Below are 23,170 nucleotides of genomic sequence, written 5' to 3' on the forward strand. Positions count from 1 at the left end.
AATTTACAATTCAAATTCTTCAAAAATTTTAATAAAATACTTGAAAAAAAAAAAATTATTTTTAATTAAATTTTAAAAGATTTTAATTATTATAAAATTTTTTAATCAATTCAATTATTTTTAAAATTTGAAATTAAAATTCTTCAAAAGTTGGTCTTCAAAAATTCTAATACAATATACTTGAAAAAATTAATTATTTTCAATTAAATTTTACAAAATTTCAATTAGTCTAAAATTTTTAAATCAATTCAATTATTATTTTCAAAATTTGCAATTAAAATTCTTCAATAGTTAGTTTTTAAAAATGTTTATAAAATACTTGAAAAAATTAATTATTTTCAATTAAATTTTACAAAATTTCAATTATTCTAAAATTTTTAAATCAATTCAATTATTTTCAAAATTTACAATTAAAATTCTTCAAAAATTGTAATAAAAATACTTGAAAAATACAAATTATTTTCAATTAAATTTTACAAACTTTTAATTTTAAAATTATTTAATTATATGTTTATTTTAAAAATGTTATTACTGTAAAAAATTATTCAAAAATGTAATTTTAAAGTATTTGTCTTTAATAGTTATTTTTATACACTATAAAAATCAAAATAAATTGCATTTTATATTAAAATTGTGGTATTTTATTGCAATATTTGGAAGAATAGTCGAAAAAGTTTCAATTTTTAAAAATAAGTCGAAAAAGTTGTAATATTCGAGGCCTGGTTTTATTAAAAATAATTTTTTTAATAAAAAATCTTTTTAAAATTAAGTAAAACATTGGTGCAAAATTTGAAAGTAGTATAAACAAAATATTAGATTTTTCACTGGATTTACGTGGACATTTGCTTTGATCCTTCTCCCCCTTTAAAACTGTCCACATGGTATATGAACGATCCATTAAAAAAGAAGTCCATTAAACTAAAATTATTGAAAACAAATTATTATTGGTTTAAATAAAAAAATTTTTCAATCCCCATTTTAATGAATTCTATAATTTTATCTGTTGATTTTTGTTTTTTCTTTTAATTTCCATGAATTTTGCTTGGGAAAAATTTATCGTCAGAATCGGAATATTAGTGCTTTAATATTGCGAGGGAAATTAACAATCTTGGCATTTTGAATTACTCAGAGGGCTTGTAAAGTTGTAACTCCTAGTTATGGATAATGGCATATTACGTAGATTCAGCGGCAGATTACGTTTACCATTTCGAATCTAAATCCTAACCTAGTTGCCCAGGAAATATTATATAGTCAAATGAAGCCGAGCATTTCAAAGCTCTAAATCAATTTAAATAACTAAAAAAAAACTTATTTCTTTAAATTGAAAAATTGTAATAATTTTCACATTCTTTTTTGTCATTAATTTAGTGAATTATACTTCATTTTTTATTTATATACTTCTTTTATTTTTTACAAAAATATGAATTTTATTTATATTCTTAAACGAAACAGAACAAATATAATGAGAAAATCTGTTATTTGCTTTTTAATCTGAAAAGAGAAATGATAATTGGATGAAATTTTTTCTTTTGGTATAAAAATATTGTTGGAGTATTTTCATTTTTCAGAAATTAGAAATTAATTTGAGATTATGTTTACTATTGTGTGTTGCCGTTCATTTTTTTGTATTCTATATATGGACAAGTTCTACTTTATTTTGTTCGAAAGCTCAGCAAAGTACGGTACGTTTTTCTTCATTTATTTATGTTTGCACAATGCGCCATTAATATGCTCGGTGCAAAAAAATTCAGCAGACAGCGTATGGTCTCTCGGTAGGTCCAAAAAAAAAAAATATATATATAGAGGAACATTTCTGCAAGAGCTTGCAGATTTTACAAAGAAAAATAAACGACTTTATATATACGGTATTCCGAGAGTAGAAAGAAGTTCAGTTGTGCGTGTTTTTGCATTTCTCCGCCTTTCAATCCATGTGTCCCACCCATTTCTCGTATCGATTTCTCGAGAAGTTATTGCCTTCCACGGCTCGATATAACATGCCATCGACATACCGCAATGACAACTGAAGCGGTAATTTTCAAGTTTACTTTATTAAATAAATCAATAATAATATTTCTTCTTTATGCATTTACATTTTTTTTTCTGAATCTCTTGACTAATATAGTAATTTTTCAAAAAAGAAAAACAAGTTTGAAATTTTTTTCCAAAAATAATATTTGCTTTTAAAATTGGATTCTAAAACTGATTTCAAAAAAATTCTGATTTATTTTTATACAATTTTAAATATCTAAGATGATTATAAACACACTGATATAAATTATCTATTAAACAAAACTAATTTTCTTTTAAAAGAAGTCCTTTAATGATAAATGAAATTGATTTTATTGTAAAAGGAATCTTTTAAATTTAAAATTGTTTGACGTTTATTGACGAAATGAAAAAAGTTAAGAGAATAAAAGATTTCTTTTGTCTTTCAAATGAAAGACCTTTTATGACAAAAGAATTTATTTTAAGTAACAAAAATTCATTCGATTTATACGATTAATTATTTAAAATAATGAAAAATGTATATGTGAAATCTATCCATGAAAAATACTGAAAGCAATGATAGACGAATTTCAAAATAATCAGTAAAAATTATTAAAAACCAATCGAAATTGATGTGACAATTTCTTTCTGACATTTTCTAGATTTCATAACGTGTATGAATAAATAAAAACAAAAATGATAATAAATTTTTTAGTATTTCACCACTTTTTTATTTGTAGAAATTTTATTTTCTAGAATTTCCAGTTTAAATATTTAAAAATATTTATAAATAAATAGATATTTATAAATTTTCAATTCATAAAATTTAAAATATGCTTAAAATTCGAAATACAAGGAAACGGGTTATTTTTTCTAATATAAAGTTTCACTAAATATATAAAAAAAAAGAAATGAAAGAAGAGGGAAAAATATATTTCTCCTGACAATGTGGCTGGAATTCAAAAAATTGAGACACACCGGAATTCCTTCGATAAACTTTTTTTCTTTGGTTTTTATACAACTTAGATAAAAGTTAAGAGAGGATTTTTTGAACAACAAAAAACATCAATTCATAGGGGAATAGAGAACAAAGTCAGGGTTGGACTACCTCTTGAACTTTGTTTCTAACTTTTTAAAAAAACTTTTTTAAAAAAAATTTAGGCAATTGTAGGATTTATTTCAATAAATAAATAAATAAATAAAATAAATTGAGTTACATTGTTCGAAAGATCTAAAAAGGAGGAACACTTTTGCTAAAAATCGTAAATTGATTGGTATCAATCAATTAATTAAGAGAAAGGATTTTATTTTTTTTTGTTTGTTTGGAAAAAATCTTTCAAAAAGATTTTTTTTTAATTGTTAGTTTGCTTAATTAAATGTTTACAAGTCTGCAATGGCGTTATCCTAAAAGGCCGTAATGGGATCTACGCTTCCTTGTTGTTAAGGCGCTTTTCGAGAAAGCATTGTAATCCGACTGCAGTGTTGGTCGTACGGTTTACAAGCATCAGGACAGCTTTTAAACGACTGGTGCACAAACTCACAAATCTTTCCGGGGTTAAAAAAGAAAAAAAGAGAGAGAGAGCAGGAAGCATAAGTTTTATTTCTTTCAATTTAAAGAAAACAACGGCCTCAGATGTAAAATTACCCGTTTTTCTTCTAATTAGTTCTAAATTCTTAAATCTTTTCCAAATGAGATACAAATCTGTTTTAGAGTGAGAGATGAATGAAAGAATACGGATATTAATATAGTTAATTAATTTTAATATAATTGAGAATAGATCTTAATTCAGGAACTGCAATGGAGAGAGAGAGGAAGAATTATTGTATCGAGATGCGATTTATAAGTCGATCGGCGCACTGAATGCAATGACATTTCCTATCAAATCGACATTAGAGGCACACACAGTGAACTGTTGGTGAACTTTTGGAAAGGAAAGTGCGGTATTGTTACAGCCGAATGGCAAGCTCCCATTGTTCCTTTAGTATTGCTAACAGTGGAGCTTAAAGACGAGCTACTGATGTTAAATCGATTCAATGTGGACCAGCGATCGGCATTTGAATTCCGGATGTTAGAAGTTTGCCCTTAAGAGCACATACAACTGTATATAGAATAATTCATCTGAGTAACATTAGTATAAAGGAAGTCCCTTTCGAACTTTAGTAAACTCAATTCAAGCTATTTATTTAGATGAGAAATAAGGGAGAACTATAGTGCTAATGTATTTCCTTTTCCATTATAAACGCCAAAGCAGTAAGTTATGGCACTTTACTTTCGTAAAAAGTATACAGGTACAATTCTCTCTCTCTCTCTTTGTCTCTGTATAATTTACAATTGTACTGTGTTGTTAGTTCATGAAAATTTACCATATAGCACTTGTAAATTTTCTCCACTGTCAATGATTACAATGTGTATTGCAATTGTAGAATTGAGGAAAATTCGGTAAACGAATGTTGATGTACGAGCTTGTGGAATTTTAAGCAGAGATAGGATTTTGCTCAGAGACAACATCAAGATTTTATGCATTCTCTACTGTTCTGATTCACGCGAAACGGAAAAATACTGTTAACACATTTTAAATAATTTTTTGGTAAAAGTTAATAGAGACGAATAAAAGTAATATATTAATAATAAATATTTCATTACTTTTCTTCATTTATTAATATAAATATAGTTTTAAGTAGTAAAAATTAATTTAGTCGGACAAATATTTGTTAATCATAACTTTAAATTTATAATTTTAAGTAGTAAAAATTAATTTATAGTCAGAGAAATATTTGTTAATCCTGACTTCAAATTTACAGTTTTAAGTAGTAAGAATTAATTTAGTCAGACAAATATTTGTTAGTCCTTACTTTAAATTTATAGCTTTAAGTAGTATGAGTCAATTTAGTCATACAGAATTTTTTATAATTCTTCGAGGACAGTTTTAAGTAGTAAAAATTAATTTATAGTCAGACAAATATTTTTTAATCCTGACTTAAAATTTAGTTTTAAGTAGTAAAAAGTACTTTAGTTAGGAAATAAAAATTTTATTCTTATACTTTACTTTTAAGTAGTATGAATCTATTAAGTCAAGACGGAATTTTTGTTTTTATTTAAATTTATAAATTGAAGTAGTCAGAATCAGTTATACAGATTTTTAAAATTCTTTGAGGTTAGTTCTAAGCAGTAAAAATTAATTTAGTCGGACAAATATTTGTTCTTCTTTAAATTTATAGTTTTAAGTAGTAAAAATTAATTTCACCAGACAGAATGTTTGTTCTAATTAAAATTTATTACTTTTAAATGGTAAAAACTTTGAATAACTAGATTGATTTTTATTAATAATACTTAAAACTATTAATTTTAAAAAGAACAAATACTGTTTTTCTAAATTTATTTTTACTACTTAAAATTATAATTTTAAAAAAGAATAAAAAATTCTGTCAGACTAAATTAATTTTTTCTATTTAAAACTAAACTCAAAGAATAATAAAAATCTGCATAACTAAATTGACTCATACTACTTAAAACTATAAATTTAAAAAATAACAAATATTCTGACTGATGAAATTAATTTTTACTACTTAAAACTATAAATTTAAAGAAGAATAAATATTCTGTCTGACTATATTGATTTTTTCTACTTGAAACTAAACTCAAACAACAATAAAAATTAAATTGACTCATACTACTTAACACTGTAAATTCAAAGAAAATGAAATATTCGGTCTGACTTAATCTATTTTCACTACTTAAAATCATAATTTTAAAAAAGAATAAAAATTTTGGCCGACTATACTGATTTTTTCTACTTAAAACTAAACATAAAAAATAATTCAAATTTAATTGACTCATACTACTTAAAACTGTAAATTCGAAGAAAATCAAATATCCTGTCTGACTAAAACTATTTTTACTACTTAAAATAATAATTTTAAAGAAGAATAAAAATTCTGTCCTACTAAATTGATTTTTTATACTTGAAACTAAACTCAAACAATAATAAAAATTAAATTGACTCATACTACTTAAAACTAGAGATTTGAAAAAAAAACTGAATTAACTTATTCTACTTAAAACTTTAAATTTACTAGTTAAAATTGTATAATTTAAGAATAACAAAAATTCTGTATGATTAAATTGAGTCATACTACTTAAAACTATAAATTTAAAGAAAATCAAACATTTTGTCTGACTAAATCCATTTTTGTTACTTATGACTGAAATAAAAAAATAGTGAACATTCTGTTTGACTAAATCTATTTATACTACTTAAAAAAACGCAATGAATAATAAGAATTTTCTATGACTAAATTCATTTTTACTACTTAAAATTATAATTTTTAAGCAGAACAATTATTCTGTCTGGATATGTTGATTTTTACTACTTAAAGCTATTAATTGAAAGTAGAACAAATTTCTGTCTGACTAAATATATTCTTACTACTTAAAAGTAAACGTAAAAAATAATAAAAATTCTGTACTACTAAATTAAGCCATACTACTTAAAATTGGGTAAAAATTCATGAAGTGGCCCCCAATTTTCTTTAGGGTAAGGAACGTAAATGATACCTAGTGTTTTTCATAGTCCATGACGGCACTAAGAAACCCCTAAAACGATTTTTCAAAATTTTAATTTTTTTAAAAGTTATAAACAATTAAAGTTTTTTGCACTTTTTTTTAAAAATTGAATATCTTGAAAAGTTCTGGACCGATTTCAATAAAATTTATATTTTCAGAAAGCTTAGGAAACGTACTTTCCATAAATATATGAAATATAAATAAAAAGTGTAATTTGTTTAAACAAATTATATTTTTTATTGTTAATTTTATAAATAAACAATGTTCTCGGTCGATTTTACCAATTTTTTTTATAGAATCATGAAGATGGACTTTTCATGATTGTATAGCAAAAATAAAAAATTAGGATTCTCTAAAAGTTTAGAAGATTCAGTATTTTTAGTCCCGCCGCGCGCGAGCCGTCCGAGTTGATCACGCTCTCAGCGCAGCGCGTCTCTCGCACCTACAGACTACCCCAACCCAAGAAAAATTTCTAACTACAATAGTTAATTAAAAAATTAGTTACTTATTTTATAATACGTATATTATTATAATTTTTATAATAATAATAATACACTCAGAAAACGAATTATTTGGTTCAAACAAATTTTGTTTAAATCAAACTTAAAATATCTTTGCTATACAGTCAAACATATTTAAGTTTAATTCAAACATATTTTTTGGTTCATTTAAAGAAACAATATATTCAATTCAAACATAAGTTAAGGTTGATTTTAAATTATTTATAATAAAATTTTAAGTTTGAATCAAACACAAAATTTTTAAACATAATTTTTGTTTAAATCAAAACAGAAAATATGTTTGAATTAAACATAATTATTCAAACAAATAATATTTTTGAATCAAAGCAGTAGATATTTTTTATATATTGGGATTAACCTTACAAACTAATTTCAATTAAACAAAATCATTTAAAATTATTCTTCTATTTGAATTAAGTATAATGTTCTCTCAGTGTAATAATAATAATAATAATAATAATAATAATTATTATTATTATTATTAATTAATAATCCTGCATTACAAAATAAAAAAGTCTATAACCCTAAAGCAAATGTTAGTTATAGACTTTTTTATTTGTAAAGTTGAATTGTAAGTCTATCTATTGTATTCATAAATAGTATTAGTTTATGTTTTTAAGGGCATGTGAAATCAGCCAACTTCAATTAATACATGTAATAATATTCCCACCGGTTTTCTTAAAAAATATTAAATAAATCTTGACAAAATATAAGAAAAATAATATTTTATTTATTGAGACTTGGATCTCTAGTCCAATTAATACAAAAATTTGTTTTTAAATAGGTATTATTTTTCATTGAATAAAAAGTTTGATATTTTTCGAGAAAAAAAAGAACACAAATTAACATTTAAAAAAATGAATATATTTATATTTTTTTATTCAAAGTTTCATTTTTTTGATAGTTTTCGAAAAGAAAAGACAATCGAATAAAAATTGTCATTGAAAAAAATGAATGTTTAAATAGCAAAATATAAATTTATTGGGGCGGTATCGATTGCCCAAAATTCAAATGTATACAGGAGAACTGCACACGTTCAAGTGCACAAGGGAAAACTGTATACAAGCAGATTTAAAAAATAAAATCATTAAAATAAATTTAAAAACCGTCCAAGTTTAAACTGCATACCGGTAAACTGACCACAGGAAAACTGCTGATTCCACATGCCCTTAAAAACATAAACTAATACTATTTATGAATACAATAGATAGACTTACAATTCAACTTTACAAATAAAAAAGTCTATAACTAACATTTTCTTTAGGGTTATAGACTTTTTTATTTTGTAATGCAGAATTATTAATTAATAAATAATAATAATAATAATAATAATATTTACTATTATTATTATTATTATTATTATTATTATTATTATTATTAAATTAAATTAAATTATTTATAATTTTATATATTATAAATTTAATATAAATTATAAATTTTATTATATTATTATTATTATTATTATTATTATTTTAAAAATTATAATAATATACGTATTATAAAATAAGTAACTAATTTTTTAATTAACTATTGTAGTTAGAAATTTTTCTTGGGTTGGGGTAGTCTGTAGGCGCGAGAGACGCGCTGCGCTGAGAGCGTGATCAACTCGGACGGCTCGCGCGCGGCGGGACTAAAAATACTGAATCTTCTAAACTTTTAGAGAATCCTAATTTTTTATTTTTGCTATACAATCATAAAAAGTCCATCTTCATGATTCTATAAAAAAAATTGGTAAAATCGACCGAGAACATTGTTTATTTATAAAATTAACAATAAAAAATATAATTTGTTTAAACAAATTACACTTTTTATTTATATTTCATATATTTATGGAAAGTACGTTTCCTAAGCTTTCTGAAAATATAAATTTTATTGAAATCGGTCCAGAACTTTTCAAGATATTCAATTTTTAAAAAAAAGTGCAAAAAACTTTAATTGTTTATAACTTTTAAAAAAATTAAAATTTTGAAAAATCGTTTTAGGGGTTTCTTAGTGCCGTCATGGACTATGAAAAACACTAGGTATCATTTACGTTCCTTACCCTAAAGAAAATTGGGGGCCACTTCAGGAATTCTTACCCAATTGTAATTTTAAAAAAGAACAATTATTTTATCTGACTAAATTGTTTTTACCATTTAACTACTTTAATTAATAAATGTAAAATTATTTTTACACACACCTGTTATTAATATGACACAGTTTTGATGGAGTGGTTTACAAAATAATTTTTTGAGGTTAGTTTTAACTTTTAAGTAGTAAAAATTAATTTAGTAAGACAAATATTTGTTAATCCTAATTTCAAATTTACTGTTTTAAGTAGTAAAAATCAACAGAATTTTTATTATAATAAATATATTGATACTTTTAATTAGTAAAAGTCAATTTAGTCGAGCAAAGAATATGTTATTCTTTAATTTTACTTTTAAATATCAAAAATTAATTTAGTTCAACAGAAAATTTGTTCCTCTTTAAATTTATAGTTTCAAATTAATAAATTACTTATAATATTTAATAAACTTTGAAATACATTTATTTTAGTTTCAAATTTTTTAATTAAATTTATTTTCATATCCATTTGAGAATAGTTTATATATCAATTTTTCTTATTTTGATACGTTTTTCCCAAAGCAGTAGTAAGTTTGCTAAAATTTCTATTCTACTTACTCAAATTTTCTACTTATTTTTTTCAATATAACTGATTATAAATATAAAAATAAAAAAAAATGTACATAAATAATAATTAAATACAAAACTAAACGAAAATAATAAAAATACTACAGAATAATGCCGTCGCAAAGTAAGCAAAATTATTTTCCCCTAGTAAATGAAACGAGCAGACTAAAATGGAAATTCTCAGGCTTTACATGAAATATGCCTTGAAACGACAAAATTGTCTTGGCTGAAAATCACCTAATATATATCGTGTGTGTTATGGTTCTTGGCTCGGCAAGACCTTAAGTGCAAGCCTAAATGGAACTGTGACTATAGTCTCTAAACCTTAAGTTAGCGGAAGCATTTCAACGAATTCTTTTTTACAACTTCTTTCTCAAACCATTCATTATTCATTTCTCTTATTATTCGCCTGAAAAAGAAAAAAAAAAAATATTTTCTTCTTCAAGAAAAATGATAGGAAAAAAATTCCTTTAAAAAAAAACCCAGAGTTCGACAATGACAAACAATGACAACTTGTCCTGGCAACAAGTACAATTGCCAATTGTTGCATAGTCTGAAAATCGTTTTCAATCTTTATTCAAAAGATTTAATCTACCCTCGGAGACTAAAGTTCTCCAGTAGAGATGAAATGCTCCGATAGGGATTATAGCCGCTTTTAAAATTTACACAAACATGCTATGCTAAATCTTATACACTGAGTGATTAATTCTATGTATATACACCTTTGTTATTTCACCTCCTTTACACTCTTTGCACTTGAAATGAACATTAAATATTTCTAGAGTCAAAGAAAAAAGAAAAACTTTTTTCTCACCTCTCTTTGACACATTTATATAATTTCTCAAAATAAAGTTATATGTTTGCAAATTAAAACAATATACACTGTTAAAAAATAAAGTTAGAAAACTGTTTTCCTCAACGGAATATATACAGCGCAATGTTTGTCATTGAATATTTAATCAAGTTTGTGTTAGAGAATTTCACAGGAGTTTATGTTTCCATCGCACATTTATAAATAATCTTACTGTATTAGTAATTATTTCTATTCCTCTCTCTCTCCCTCTCACTCATATGTATAGATTATATTCGCGTGAGTAAATAATTTAATTGTATTTAATATCTATGAAATATATTTCTAATTATAAAATTATAAATTTCTAGAATCGTGTGTTTAATTAGAATTCTTAAATGAAGAAAAAAAATTGAGGTTCAACACTCACACACCCATTTCTGTGGTTTAGATGAAAAACTACTTTTTTACGGTTTGTGAAAACTAAGATATTAATTAAAACAAATTTCACAGCGAAATTTCGTTTCACAAAAAAAAAATAATAACAATAATAAAAAACCAAAGAATAAGGCTTGATGAAAAAGAAACTTACAAAAATTGTTTTCAATACAAGATTTTTCTATTTACTTTAGAGAGAATGAAATTAATTTTTTTAAGACGATTTATGTTTTAATAACCTTATAAATTTATGTTACAAAAAAAATTCCGCTCAACAATTATTTTTACATTTTATTTTCAATATTATATTCATCTACAAAGAAGATTAATTAATTTATATTTAAATCTATAATTTATGATTATTATTTATTAAAAAAAGTAATATTTAATTAGCCAAAAAAAAAGTTTTTTCACTTCAAATATTAATATAATAATATATATAATAAAAATTAATTATTAATAATTGATTATTCATTAATAAATGGATAATAATGAATAATTAATAAATAATAATAAATATAAATAATAATAAATGGATGAAAATTTAATATTCAGCTGAATATTGTAGTCTTAGAATTAAAATAACCACCTAATTTTACTATCAATGCGCATATAGTTATTTTAATATGTTTAAAACCGTTTGTAATGTATAATTTATTCAATAACGACCTATATAAACTAAGAATTCCTTTAAATTCACTTAGAGGAAATGTTCTATAATTCTATTAATATTTTCAAGCATCCGTCTTATTTTAATCAATTATAATCAAACACAAATAAATTTCGATAGGAATAAAGTAAAATAAAATGGAAAAGTATGCAAACAAATAGTTTCTTAAAATTTAATAGTTTATTAAAAAATAAAAATTAATTAAAAAAACAATATGAGGCTCTGAAACAAATTTACGTTTAATTAACTCTTATAATTTACATTTGGTTTAAATAAAATTTGTCTCTGGGTGCAGGTTACAAAATTAAGAATCAATATGATTCAGTTAGTCCATCAAATAATTTATTGTAATAAATAATTCTTATTAACGTCAAAGAATTAAATATTTAAATAAATAAATTAATTAATTGTGCTAAAGTAATTTTTATTTGTATCAGAAGCTTAAATATTTGAATGAAATATGTAAATAAATGATCAGTTTCAAATAAATTATTATTTACGTTAAATAAATTAATTTATTACATTCAATTAATTATTTACTTGATCCATTTAAGATTTATTTGGTTCAAAGCAATAAATAATTCAAATAATTCAGGTTATTTGAAGCAAAACTACACGTCAAAGTTGATAAATATTTACCGAAAATTATTTAGTCAATATAGTACGAAAATGTTACAAATATTTTTTTAATATTACACGTGAAGGTTGCAAATATATTTCAGCAATATAGTTATAATATAACACGACAATATTGTAAATGTTTCTTATCAGTATTGTATTAATAATATACGACATTCCTCGTTAATGTTGCTTAGAAATAAATTTCCTTTCTTCTTCAAGCAATATTTACTGCTATTGCCCTAGGGTAATAGTGGGTACTTTATTGACCAAGGGCAATAATGGACACTTTATTAGACGCTTAAAAATTTTTATTTTCTTCTTGAATCAATATTTATTGCAGGGGAATAATGGGTACTTTATTGACCTAGGGCAAAAATAGGCACTTTGTTGACTGTTTAAAAATTAATTGTCTTTCTTCTAAAAGTAATATTTATTGGTTATTATTGCCCTAGGGTAATAATGGGTACTTTATTGACCTAGGGCAATAATAGGCACTTTGTTGACTGTTTAAAAATTAATTGTCTTTCTTCTAAAAGTAATATTTATTGGTTATTATTGCCCTAGGGTAATAATGGGTACTTTATTGACCTAGGGAGGTAATGAGCACTTTGTTGATTGCTTGTAATTTTTTTTTCTCCTTGAAGCCTTATTTATTGCTTATTATTACCCTAGGATGATAATGGATACTTTATTACCCTAGGGTGATGTTGGATACTTTATTAACCTAGGGTAATAATGGATACTTTATTAACCTAGCGCAAAAATGGGTACTTTATTGACCTAGGGCAGTAATTGGCACTTTATTGACTGAATAAAAATATTTTTTTTCATCTTGAAGCAATATTTATTGTTTATTATTGCCCTAGGCAAAAATGGGTTCTTTATTGACCTAGGGCAATAATGGTCACTTTATTAACCGATGGGCAATAAGGGAAAACTTAGTATGTGTCTGTATAGGTATGTAAAGTGATCATAATATCCCTGAGTAGCATACAAATTAAATCTAGTTACTGTCAGTAAAAAAATTAATAATACTACTTTCAGCTTATTTTGGTTTCGTGAAAAATTCGTAAGGGCAAACTCATGTCGCTCTAATATGATAATGATAATAATAATAATAATAACAAGAATCATGCAACATAATAGCTTGCAGTAGCATATAATAATATGGATAACAATGAGTATAATTAATGCAAAACGAGAAGTAAAAAGGCCCATTAAGGAAAATTATTTGTATATGTATACATACACACCAAGTGCCTAATGGTATAAGTGTATCAAATTTTAAGTACAAGTATATGTAAAACACTTATATACGCAAAGGGCATAAAGTTTAATGCAAAAGTTTTTAATGGGGTAGATTCGCTCGAGAAAATTCATTCGCCTCCGCGTAAACGTATAATGCACCTCTATATCTACTAAATTACTACTAAGAATAGAAAAGGTAAAGTGGGACGAGACGACAGAGAGAGAGAGGTGAAAGGAGAGGGGGCAAAAAAAAGTCAGAGTATAACCAGGTAAAGATTTGAGAACGCAAAGGACGCCCCGGGCAACATAATTCTATTGTACATGGGCCATCTTCCTCTACTAACAAACTACACTATGCATCCCGGCGGTTTTACTCTAGAGCGACGATAAAGTCACGGTGTATTTTCTTTATATCTATGCCAGTAGAGGAACTCGTTATATCGCATATTACGAGGACTATATATATATGTATATATATATATATATACATTGGATAACGGACTTAACGAAAAACAACACACGGTGACTTTCTATATAGTTTTCAAAACTGTATGTAATCGTTACCATAATGCAGTTGAGAAGTAATTTCAAACTTGGATTTTATCATTCACAATATAACATCTCGTAAACGATTTGAGTGTATCTTATCTTTCTGATCTTCGATGCACTCTCTCTCTCTCTCACTCCCCCAATCTCTCTTTCTTCGCCTTTCTCTATCTTTCCTTTTTCGCTCTTCTCTATCTTACTCATAAGTCTCATCATAATCCGCTTCAGATTTTGCATTCTATTGTATATAGTTTGAGAGTTAAGCTTCTCTAGATTAAATCGATAGTTTCTCGCACTATAAAGTACTCTTTTCATTTTATCTTACTTGAGGGAGTGATAAAATTAAAAAAAAAAGGAAATATTGCAAAAAAAGTGTTGATGAAAAAAATGCAAAAAGACGTCAAAATGAGACGGAAAAAAAATGAGATGTGTATTTACATTTTGCTTGAAAAATGATTCGCGAGAATGAGAGAAATATTATCGTATATCTCAAAGTATAATATCGTGATGGTGAAAAAAGAAGTAATAATTTGGTTTTGATTTTTTTTTCTTGAATTTCTAAAAAAGTTGACATTGTCAAAATTTTGTCTTTGCTTTTCTGTTTCATTTTTCTATTGGTTTGAAAATTAATTAATTTTTACTCGGAGAAATGTTTTGTATAAATCAAATATAATATATATTTGGGTTAAATAAAATTTTTTTAAATTTAATTATTGTAATAAATTTTAATTTTATATTTTATACTTCTTTGAGGCTAGTTTTCAGAAGAAAAAATCTACAGAATGTTAAATGTATTTAAACTTTTAAGTAGTTAAAATCAATTTAGTCGGGTAAAGAATGTTATTCTTTACTTTTACTTTTAAATAGTAACAATTAATTTAGTCTGACAGAATAATTGTTATTCTTTAAATTTATAGTTTTAAATAGTAAAAATTAATTTCATAAGTCAAAATATTTGTTTTTCATTAAATTTACAGTTTTAAGTAGTATGAGTCAATTTAATTTTTATTATTGTTTGAGTTTAGTTTCAAGTAGAAAAAATCAATTTAGTAGGACAGAATTTTTATTCTTCTTTAAAATTATTATTTTAAGTAGTAAAAATAGTTTTAGTCAGACAGGATATTTGATTTTCCTTGAATTTACAGTTTTAAGTAATATGAGTCAATTTAATTTTTATTATTGTTTGAGTTTAGTTTCAAGTAGAAAAAATCAATATAGTCGGACAAAATATTTGTTCTTCTTTAAAATTACTATTTTAAGTAGTAAAAATAGATTTAGTCAGACATAATATTTCATTTTTTTTGAATTTATAGTTTTAAGTAGTATGAGTCAATGTAATTTTAATTATTCTTTATGTTTAGTTTTAAGTAGAAAAAATCAAATATAGTCGGACAAAATTTTTATTCTTTTTTAAAATTTTAATTTTAAGTAGTAAAAATAGATTTAGTCAGACAGGATATTTGATTTTCTTTGAATTTACAGTTTTAAGTAATATGAGTCAATTTAATTTGAATTATTCTTTATGTTTGGTTTTAAATAGAAAAAATCAATAATCAATATAGTCGAACAAAATTTGTATTCTTCTTTAAAATTAAAATTTTAAGTAGTAAAAATAGATTAAGTCAGACAGAATACTTTATTTTCTTTGAATTTACAGTGTTAAGTAGTATAAGTCAATTTAATTTTTATTGTTTGAGTTTAGTTTCAAGTAGAAAAATCAATATAGTAGGAAAGAATTTTTATTCTTTGTTAAAATTATAATTTTAAGTAGTAAAAATAGATTTAGTCAGACAGAATAATTGTAATTTAAAATTATAGTAATAATTAGTAAAAATAAATTTAGTGGTGTAGAATGTTTACTATTCTTCAAGTTTAGTTTAAAGTTGTAAAAATAGATTTAGTCAAACAGAATATTTATTTTTCTTTCAATTTATAGTTGTAAGTAGTATAAGTCAATTTAGTCATACATAATTTAAATTATTCTTTAATTTTACTTGTAAATAGTAAAAATTGATCTAGTCTGACAGAATATTTGTTCTTTTTTAAATTTACAGTTTTAAGTAGTAAAAATCAATTTCTTCAGTCAGAACGATTGTTCTATTTAAAATTTATTACTTTTAAGTGGTAAAAAATTTGAATGACTGGATTAATTTTTACTACTTAAAACTATTAATTTTAGAAAAGAACAAATACTGTTTGTCTAAATTTATTTTGACTACTTAAAAATTATGATTTTAAAAAAGAATAAAAATTCTGTCCGACTAAATTGATTTTTTCTACTTAAAACTAAACTCAAAAAATAATAATAATCTGTGTGACTAAATTGACTCATACTACTTAAAACTATAAATTACAAGAAAATCAAATAGTCTGTCTGATTGAATATATTTTTACTACTTAAGACAGAACTCAAAGAATAATAAACATTCTGTATGACTAAATCTATTTCTACAACTTAAAAAACACAAAGAATATTAGAATAATAAGAATTTTGTATGACTATACATTGATTTTTACTACTTAAAATTATATTTTTTAAGAAGAACAATTATTCTGCCTGGCTATGTTGATTTTTACTACTTAAAACTATTAATTGAAAGGAGAACAAAATTCTATATGATTAAATCTATTCTTACTACTTAAAAGTTAAAAGTAAATTAAAAAAAATAATAAAAATTCTATACTACTAAATTGAGTCATAATACTTAAAATTGTAATTTTAGAGAAGAAAAAATATTTTGTCTGACTAAATTGTTTTTTACCATTTAAGTACTTTAATTACTAAATATAAAATTATTTTTACACACACTTGCTATTAATATGACTTACTTTGTTGGAGTGGTTTACAAAACACGATTAAAATAGGCTTTGTTTAAGATAATTAAAACTATATTAAACTTCATTATTTCTGTGGAGTCATGTAATCGTTTATTTTGATTCAAATAAATTTTTGTTTTCAATGTAATTATTTATTACTAATTATCTACGATTCATAGTAATAAAATTATTATGAAATTATTTAATCCAAGTGCGTGTTTATTTTGATAATGAATAATTTTATTTGATTTTAATGAATTGTTTTTTTTGTATCAGGAAAAAAAGTTTGTAAATAATTTGTAAAATATAAAATTCTTTTCTTTAAAAACTCACCAGTGACGTTGAGTGTGATATGTTGAACATTGTTGCATTCTCGATTCACTGCCAAATAAGTAGCCTCACACTTGTACAATCCCTCGTCGGCAATTTTGATGTTTGGAATTTTTAGAAAAGTCTCAGTGTCATTTTTTGCAATCATCATACCAGCTCTGAAATAAAAACGAAAACAGAGAAATTACAAAATTACCAACAATGAAGAAAATTGAAACTGTTGCAAACGAAAAAAAAAATAGAAACTATTTGTAAATAAAAGAAAACAAAAATGAAAACTGATAATAAGAAAGAATAGTTATTATCGTATCAAGGGCGCAAAATAGGTGATCTCGCCAAAGTCGTAATCACCTTTGCGCCCATGTTGCGAACATAATTTTTTGTCCTAACTGCATGAAAAGTATGGCATTGAGGGCACGAGCGAAGCGGGCGTAAAAGTACTTTTGCGCCTGCTCGGGCTAGATGAAGCGGGCGCAAAAGTACTTTTGCGCCCGCTTGTGTGACGTCAGCGGGCGTAAAAGAACTTTTGCGCCCGCTTCCCCGGCCCCGGGCGAGAATCAGTTACTTTGCGCCCACTTTAAGTGCCCGAAATGACATACTTTTCGTGCAGCTAGGACAAAAAAAAAGTTAAAATTGATAATAAGAGAGAAAAAAATTAAAATTGACGCTAAGAGAAAAAAAAAATGAAAACTGATGCAAAAAGAAAAGAAAATTTGAGATAACAAAAGAAAAAAAACCTAGCAAAGTGTGCAAAAAAAAGAAGAGTAACGGAAAAAAAACTTTAGTGCAAAATTACGAGCGATGGTGTCGAAAAGAACATATAATGTATTTCCTTGTAAGAAACTTTGAAATATCTCATATAAAAGGGATGAAGCACGTTCGCGGCATAAAATGACATCGATTTACATTCTAGTCCCGTTAACCCAATTAAGCAGATTCGCTTTGCAGGTTACGATAACGGAGCAAAAGGACATTGTACTTGGCGGATCTGGGTTCGCCAGAGCCTGTCGATTAATGAATCCGATAAGATTATAAGTGGCGCTGCGGTAAATTCCAATTAACTATCACCGCATTATAGAACAATGAAGCTCGAAAAGAAAACCTCAAGCGCGAAAAAGCCATTTAACGGAGACTTGAGCTGCTTTAGTAATTATTTTTTTATTATTAGTTTACAGTGTATTTTTTATTTTTTTTTTTTTTTGAAAAAGCATTTTTAAGTTTTCAATTCACCCGGAGAAGTAATATATTTCAATTATGTAAAATTTATTTCAATTAAATAAAATGTATATCAATTAAAAAAAATTTATTTCAAAATATGAGATTTATTCTATCACTCGGTTGTATTGATATAGGTAAATAATTGTTGAAATGAACGATCATGATAAAAATTTAATTTTTTACGTTTCAACTGCACAGCTGTCATCATTGAAAACTACTGACATAATGCGAAAAAATTTATTTGAAAATAACTTAACAAAATATGTTTCTTAATATTTCAATAATTAATTTGTTAAAAATAGTTTCATTTATTATTTAAAATCATATTTTGTTTTAACCCCTTCACACTCTAGTGGAAAAACCCTTCTCGAGCTACAAACGGTTAAAAAAAAAGTTTCTAAAAAAATTCCATTAAGTCACATTTAAAGTTTTTGGAGTAATTAAATCCGAATTTAATGTCAAATTTTTTAAATTCAAAATGGTGGATCTAAAATGTCGGACAATATTTTTTCAATTTAGTAACTGTCAAACTCCCAACTAACGACCTTTAAGCAACTCTGAATAACTTTTAACATTATTGGTTGACATATTAAAACCGCCATTTTGAATTTTTTAAAATTAACTACAAAACTTCTGAAGTTTGGTATCAAAATAAATTTTTTAAAATATTCGAAAATCTTGAATTTCTCTTAACTTTCTTCTTTCCTTAAAAACTTTTTATAATCACAATGAATTTTAAAGTAATACCTCGATTTTTTCAAATTTCTTTAAATAATTAAATTTGTTTCAAAAATAATTAAATTCCAGAATGAATTTCTTAAAAGTTATTAATTGTAATTTTAAAAAAATTATTTAAATCAGTTGCAATTTTAAAAAAAGAATTCTATTTCAAAAAGTGATAAAACTAAAATTCTGAAAAAAGTTGGAAAACGAGAAATTTTATTTAATTTTTTTAAAACTAAGTAAATTTTTCAAAAATTAAATTAAAATTTGTTTTCTAATTTTTTAAGAATTTTAATAAAAGTACTTAAACGTAGATTTAAAAAAAAAAATTTATTATGGAATTATCAAATTTCATGAAATTGAATAAAATGTATTCGTATGATTGTTAGTGTTAAAAGCGCAACATTAAAGAATCAAAATTGCTTTTAAAATAATTTAATTTTTCGCAAAAATTAAAAAAATTTTTATGGAAAATTCTGAAAAAATTAGGGTTTTAAAATATTTTAATTTTATTTATTTTAAAGATAATTGGCAATTTTTATAAACAAGTAATTCGAAATTTTTTAAGTACTTGAAATTTCCTGAAATTCTATTAAAAATAATTGAATTTTCTAAAGAATTTTAATTGTACTTTCTATAAGTTTTTTTGCTTTTAAAATATTTCTGTTATTAAAAATTATTTTTTTTTAATTGTATTTTTTTTAAATTTCTTTAGAAATTAGAAAAAAAGACAAATTTCTATCGCAAAACTAGCACAAAAAATTATATTTTTGTAGCGCATTGTAAATAGACATTGAGTCAATTTTTCTTTTTACAGTTTTTTTGAAAGTACCAAATTGATACCAAAAGGTTGGATCAATTTTTTATTTGAAGCACATTTTTTTATATTAATTCGTTGCAATTTGATACTGTTTTAAGTCAGCCAGTGTTTTATATTCAACTCTCTTCGTTTAAATAAAACATATATTTAAAAATAAAATAATTATTTGAAATATACGATTTTATTTTATTAAAAAACTATATATTTTTTCATGTAGAATAAATAAAATTTTTTATTTTCTTCTAATTCTATATTTTTTATTTGAAATAATAAATAAATCAAATTTCCTAATTTAATAAATGTGGATTAAATGATCTGGGACTCGATTTGTAATTTGTAATGTAATTTCATTTTTTCGACTTTTCTTTTCACTTTCACTTTGAAAGAATTTTTTTACACTTTCATTTGCACTTTTATAAATTTTTGTTGTTACATTCATTTTCATTTTCACTTTGTCAAATTTTTATTTTCACTTTCATTTTCACATTTTTTAGATTTTTATTTTTACTCTTATTTTTACAGTTTTACTTGATGTAATTTTTAATTACACTTTCACTGTGACAGATTTTTATTTTCATTTTCTGTCAAAGTAAAAGTAAAAATAAAAATTTATCAAACTAAAAGAGAAAGTAAATTTTAAATTATGTCGAAAGTATAAAAATGAAAGTGCAAGTGAAATTCAAATTCTATCAAATAACAATGAAAACGAAAGAGAAAGTGAAATTGTGTCAAAGTAAAAGTGAAAATAAAAGTGAGAATGAAATTCTATCAAAGTGAAAGTAAGAACGAAAATGAAAGTAAAAATGAAAGTCAGAATAAAATTACATAATCGATTTCCAATTAATAAGTTTTTTCTTTGTTACTAATAAGTATGTGTTTTTCAAGTAATTTTTAGTTTGTTCAATTTAAATTTTAATTTAAATGTTAGTTTTTTTATTTTTAAATTTAAATGTTATTTTTTATTTTATATGTTATTTTTTAATTTAAATGTTATTCTTTCATTTTAAATGTTAGTTTACTGAATAGAACTGTTAACTAATTTGATTAAAGTAAAATAATTTATTTATAACAGATATAAACAAATGGCTAATGAAAATTTTTGTTTGAAATCAGTAAATTTTTTTCTCCTAGTTAATAAATCTCTCTTTAAAATATGAATACTTAGGACGCTTTTTGATGAAAAAAAAATGTTTAAAGCATTAAATAGATAATAAACACTTCTGTTGAATTCTTTCTCTCTCTCTCTTTCTCTTGTATGTTTTTCTAGATCTCATAGGGACTTTAGGTACTGAAAGCGTTTCGATATTGACATGAATCATGTAGGAAGTCTCTTTTCTCGAAACCATTCCTACGGATCGCAGATCTTCAACTTCAATTTCCTGCCTCTCTGGTGAGAAATGAAATCGTACGTAAAAGGCGTTTGCTGTACTTTTCAAGAAAGAGACGGGCTTTCTCGGCATCGATTGTATTTTCTGCATTCCTTCACATATTTGGAATTCCGCGGATTTCTCTAGTCAATGAAGTCAATACGTCGAATAACTCAGAGCCTTTCAATTCTTTCCTCTCTCTTTCTCTCTCTCTCTCTCTTACTCACTCTCTGGTTTTTCTTTATATTATTAGAAGAAAACCTACATCATTTTCAAAACATAAAAAGCTTTCCTATTTTCCCAACTTAAAGCTTCTTTTCATTCTTATAGTAGGATAAATTTATATGAGCACAAATCTCAAGAATTTCTTTCTACGATGAAAGCATCTTCCTAAAAAAAAAATGCTTTTTCCCTTTTTTACAACTCGTTGGGATTTTTCTAAACTAGATTAAAACGAACTATAAAATAAGGAAAAAAAATTGAAAAAAAAGTAGAATATAAATGTAAAATTGAATGAAATTCTCCCTGCGGTAAATAGAGTATAAAATTAATTAATATATCAATGTATTCAAAGTCAAAAATTTTTTGTTTTACAAAAAACGAGAGCTCATGATAATCCAAAAAAATGCATACAAAATAAAAGTGAAAGTTTATTGGAAAAAATTTTTTATCCTTGATATAACATTTTTTACAGCTTTTCTCTTTCAGTTGAAATTTACGGCTATCAGTCAAAAATATTATGACGTTGAGGCAACGAAATAAATTACAAGCCGAATAGGGGAGAGAGAAGAGTGTATAACGTGTATTTTAAGGTCGATGGGGAAATTTCCAGGTTCCTGGACTAGCCGAAATACTTCGAGTTCCTCAACTTCAATATAAGCGAGTTTCGCATCCTAATAATGCAATTTTAATGCAGTCTTCGACACTATAATTCTCATTTATTTTCTCTATCTATCTATGAAAATTCCTACACTATTTCTTTACTAATTTTCTTTTTTTTATTTTGCTTCTTTTAAAATATAATAGAAAATTTAAAAAAATATACTTTTATTAACAATTTTTTTACTAAGAAAAAAAGGTCCAATTTTATGGTGTGATAGAAAATGTTGATATAACACTAAAAGCATGAAACTGATTGATTTTATTTAATTTTTTAAATTTCCTAAATTTTTTTAACTTAAAATTTTGAACATTGAAATGAACGTTTATTGTATATTTGTATGTTAAATTATCTATAAAATAATAAATAACTTTAAAGTAGTAAAAATCAATTTAGTCAGACAGAATATTTAATTTTCTTTGAATTTACAGTGTTAAGTAGTATGAGTCAATTTAATTTTTATTATTGTATGAGTTTAGTTTCAAGTAGTAAAAATATATTTAGTCAGACAGGATATTTTATTTTCTTTGAATTTACAGTTTTAAGTAGTATCAGTCAATGTAATCTCTTATTATATTAAGTTGAAGAACGACCGACCGACCGACCGACCGACCCTAGCCGTATATATATATATATATATATATATATATATATATATATATATATATATATCTTTTAAAAATAATATTAACACAAATGTATACATATTCACAATGTCACGCATGCGCAGTAGTGTTCTGTCAATGTTACGCATGCGCAGTAGTGTTCTGTCAATGTCACGCATGCGCAGTAGTGTTCTGTCAATGTTACGCATGCGCAGTAGTGTTCTGTCAATGTTACGCATGCGCAGTAGTGTTCTGTCAATGTTACGCATGCGCAGTAGTGTTCTATCACTGTTACGCATGCGCAGTAGTGTTCTGTCAATATTACACATGCGCAGTAGTGTTCTATCACTGTT

The 23,170-nt window shown here is 24.4% G+C and overlaps 1 protein-coding gene across 9 annotated transcripts in view; it reads right to left on the bottom strand.

The window, feature by feature from the left end:
* Positions 1-23,170, bottom strand: part of LOC122512886 (hemicentin-1) — a 349,783-nt gene that overhangs the window by 148,345 nt on the left and 178,268 nt on the right. For all 9 annotated transcript variants that reach the window (XM_043629017.1, XM_043629012.1, XM_043629010.1 and 6 more), the window contains exon 3: positions 17,208-17,362. In XM_043629017.1, coding sequence (XP_043484952.1) covers positions 17,208-17,362 — 155 coding nt within the window. The remainder of the gene's footprint in view (positions 1-17,207; positions 17,363-23,170) is intronic.

Source organism: Leptopilina heterotoma, unplaced genomic scaffold (genome assembly GCF_015476425.1).
Source record: "Leptopilina heterotoma isolate Lh14 unplaced genomic scaffold, ASM1547642v1 Lhet_13, whole genome shotgun sequence".
In the NCBI taxonomy this organism is placed as follows: domain Eukaryota; kingdom Metazoa; phylum Arthropoda; class Insecta; order Hymenoptera; family Figitidae; genus Leptopilina; species Leptopilina heterotoma.